The sequence below is a fragment of the Plasmodium gallinaceum genome (genome assembly GCF_900005855.1).
Source record: "Plasmodium gallinaceum strain 8A genome assembly, contig: PGAL8A_v1_144, whole genome shotgun sequence".
Classification (NCBI taxonomy): Eukaryota; Apicomplexa; class Aconoidasida; order Haemosporida; family Plasmodiidae; genus Plasmodium; species Plasmodium gallinaceum.
The window spans coordinates 1-3,256 of NW_021628306.1; the positions used below are offsets into that span (position 1 = coordinate 1).

Below are 3,256 nucleotides of genomic sequence, written 5' to 3' on the forward strand. Positions count from 1 at the left end.
AAGAAATTATAATAACAAATTTTATAAAAAGCACATTTTGCAGTCAAATAAATTAATTACAATTAAAAAGAAAAAAAAAAAAAAATTTTTTTTTTTTTTTTTTTTCAAAAATTAGTACATTTTTCATATGTAAAACATTTTTATAACTCATGTTATACTAGCAATTAGTTTTGATTACTTATATTGTCCATTTTTTTTTTTTTTTTTTAAATAAATAAAAAAAAAGATTCAATATTATAAGTTTTAATAATTTTTAGAAAATAAATTATCTTAAAAAATAGGCTTATTATTATATTTATTACCTACAAAAGCATCTAAAACTTCTCAATATTAAATTGAATACTTAAAATGTATCTTTAAAATTCTTAATATCTCATGTTTTTATGAGTTAAGCCTTTTTTTTTTTTTTTTTTTTTTTTTTTATGTTTTCTATACACATGCTGTTTTTTTTTATTAAATATTTATTTTTCAAATTTATATAATAATATTAACATCTATTGGTGGTTAATAAAAGGCTTAATTAACCTTTTTGGAAAATAAAAGGACTAGTAAAATGAAGGATACGAAGTTGGTCATACACACACACGCAAAAAAAAAATTGATGATTTTTTTTTTTTTTGTACTTTTTTTTAAAAAAAAATACAAAGACTGTCAGGAAAAATTATGATAAAAAAAAAAAATGTATAAATCGTCAGGAAAAAAAATTGATTAAAAAATCAATTTTTTTTAAAATATTTGTTATTAATAAATAAATAAAAAAAAAAAAAAAAAGAATTTTTTTTTTGAGGAAGGAAATGAAATAATTTTTATGATGAATTTTGTAAAAGAAAATTTTATACATATAACAATAAAATTTTCATGTAATTAATATTTGTATAATTTTTGATATTTGTAAATAATTGTTTATGTTTGTTAATTCAACAGCAATATATATTAATTGCTAAATGTAACTCATAATAAATAAACTAGTAATTTACAATTATTTAATAATTAATGTTAAATAAGGATTTAAATTTTTAATAAAAATGAAGATTTTTATTAAAGTAAATAAATGGCTATTGGAAATAAAGAATTTTGAATGAAGTAGATTATATAATTAAGGATCACTCATTCAAAGCATGTAAAATATATACAAATACATCAAATAAACGAGGATAAAATTGCATGTTTTGAATAAATAATTTTTTAAAAAAAGAAAAATAAATAAAAAAATATATAAAAATAAAAAAAAAAATTTTTAAAACCCTATATAATTGTATGTAAATATAAACTCTTCTAAAAAAATTTTAAGTAAAAAAAGAATATAACATTGTTTTTTTGCATATCTAAATAATATTTTATATTATTCTCTTTTAATTTAAATAAAAAAATTAAATAGATAAATGAAAAGGAATATTTTTTTTTTGTAAGTATAAAAGATTAACTAAAAATTTATTATTTTTTGATTATTTAAACAACATATCTATTATGAAAAATATAATTAAAAATATATAATAAATAAGAGGTTATAGTATATAATTAATAATTTTAGGATTTAGGATGTGGGATTTCGAATTTTAAATTGTAAATTTTTATGTTGTAGTTATAGATTTACCTTTTAATAGACATTTCTGTGTTAAAATTTAAAAAAAAAAAAAATTTTAAAACTAATTTTTTTTTCAAAAATCATATTGTTTTAAATTATTTGTTAATTTCTAATTTATATTTCCATATTTTTTGTTTTTAACTTATATTATCCTTACTGAAAAAAAAGGGAAATATTTTAAAATTCATTAAAACAAATATTTGAAATAATTTCTCAATAATTTTTTTTACACTTTTAAAGATACCAAAAATGGATCTTAATCTTAGTGATGCTATTAGTATTGACTCTAATAAGAGACTAAATGAGGGAGAATCAACTGCAAGTTTCGCTCATAGGGCAATTAAAGATGCAACTGTTTCAATACCAGAAAATCCATTACTTCGTAATTTGAATTCACGTGATGCCATTCAAAATCCATCTAAAGATATCAATTTGGATTCAGCTACATCAATAAATGTTCTTCATAAAAAGTCGTTAAATATTTTTCAGTTAGTTATCATTATTATTTTTTTCCTTCGTTTTAAGGTAAAATAAAGTTTATAATTATAAATTTTATATATGTAATAAAAACAAAATTTTAAATCATTTGTAATAATTTATAGAGAGCTCACTCTCCTAAATTGAAAGCTAAACATGAAATGAATGTTAGGTTGCAGACGATATTGGATAATAGCAATAAAAAGATGAAACGTGATTTGGAAAAGAAAATTCGAGAAGAAGAAAAAAACATGGAAAAGCAGGAAAAGAAACTGCTAAAAAAAAAAAAAAAAATAGAAGAGAAGGAAAAGAGAATTCTAAGAGAAAAGGAAATGTGGGAAAAGAGAACGCTAAAAGAAAAGCAAGAGTGTGATAAGAGTAAGCTAAAAGAATTGGAAGAGTGGGAAAAGCTAATTATAAAAAAAGGCGAAAATTGGAAAAAGGAAATGATAATAGAAAAAATAAAGTTGGAAAATGAAATACAAAAAAATAAGGAAGAGGGGGAAAAGAGAATGCTAGAAATAATTGAAAAGTTTGAAAAGGAAATGCTAAAAGAAAAGAAGAGTGGGAAAAGAGTATAATGGAAAAAAATGAAAAGTGGAAAAGAGAAGAAAATATGAAAGTTAATGAAAAAGAAAGTAAGTTGTATTCAAAGTGGAAAAAAGAACTTGATAAGATAAAAGCAAAAGAAGGTAAAAATATAAAAGAAATATAAATATATATATAAATATTAATAGGAAAAAGAATTTATATAAGGTAATTATGAATTTTTTTTTTTTTGAAAATGTAGTATCATATTTACTTTTAAATGTTTACAGAAGAAGCTTGTTAAACTAAATTTTATATATATTAACATTTTTATTTTATTTAGCTTTTTATTCTCTTCTTGTTTTATTTAATATTAAATAAATATTGTAGATAGCATCTTTTAATATTTATATACTTCTGCTTCTATTAAAGATGAGGAATAACATAACCCAAAATGAAATATTCCTTAGTTTTCTTTCTAAAATTTGTTATGTATTTTAAATGTATGTGTTTTATGTATTATAAATTAATCTTATGTATAGATAAAATGAAAGATTTACTTGTAGATAATTTTCAAAATATTGCTTTTTGCTAACCTAATACAAAGGTATCTCTATTCTAATTTAAATGAAACTTTATTTCATTCTTATTAATTTTTATATCAGA

General features: G+C 18.8%; 1 protein-coding gene across 1 annotated transcript, besides 1 other annotated feature; it reads left to right on the top strand.

Moving 5' to 3' along the window:
* The first annotated feature begins 501 nt into the window (after positions 1-501).
* Positions 502-1,145: a repeat region.
* Positions 1,146-1,834: 689 nt separating this feature from the next.
* On the top strand, positions 1,835-2,643 carry PGAL8A_00497500 (fam-i protein; the record flags this gene model as incomplete). The annotated part of the gene is made up of 2 exons (XM_028673784.1): positions 1,835-2,110; positions 2,188-2,643. The coding sequence occupies 2 exons, from the start codon at positions 1,835-1,837 to the stop codon at positions 2,641-2,643; spliced, it is 732 nt and encodes a 243-aa protein (XP_028530202.1).
* Between the last annotated feature and the right edge of the window lie 613 nt (positions 2,644-3,256).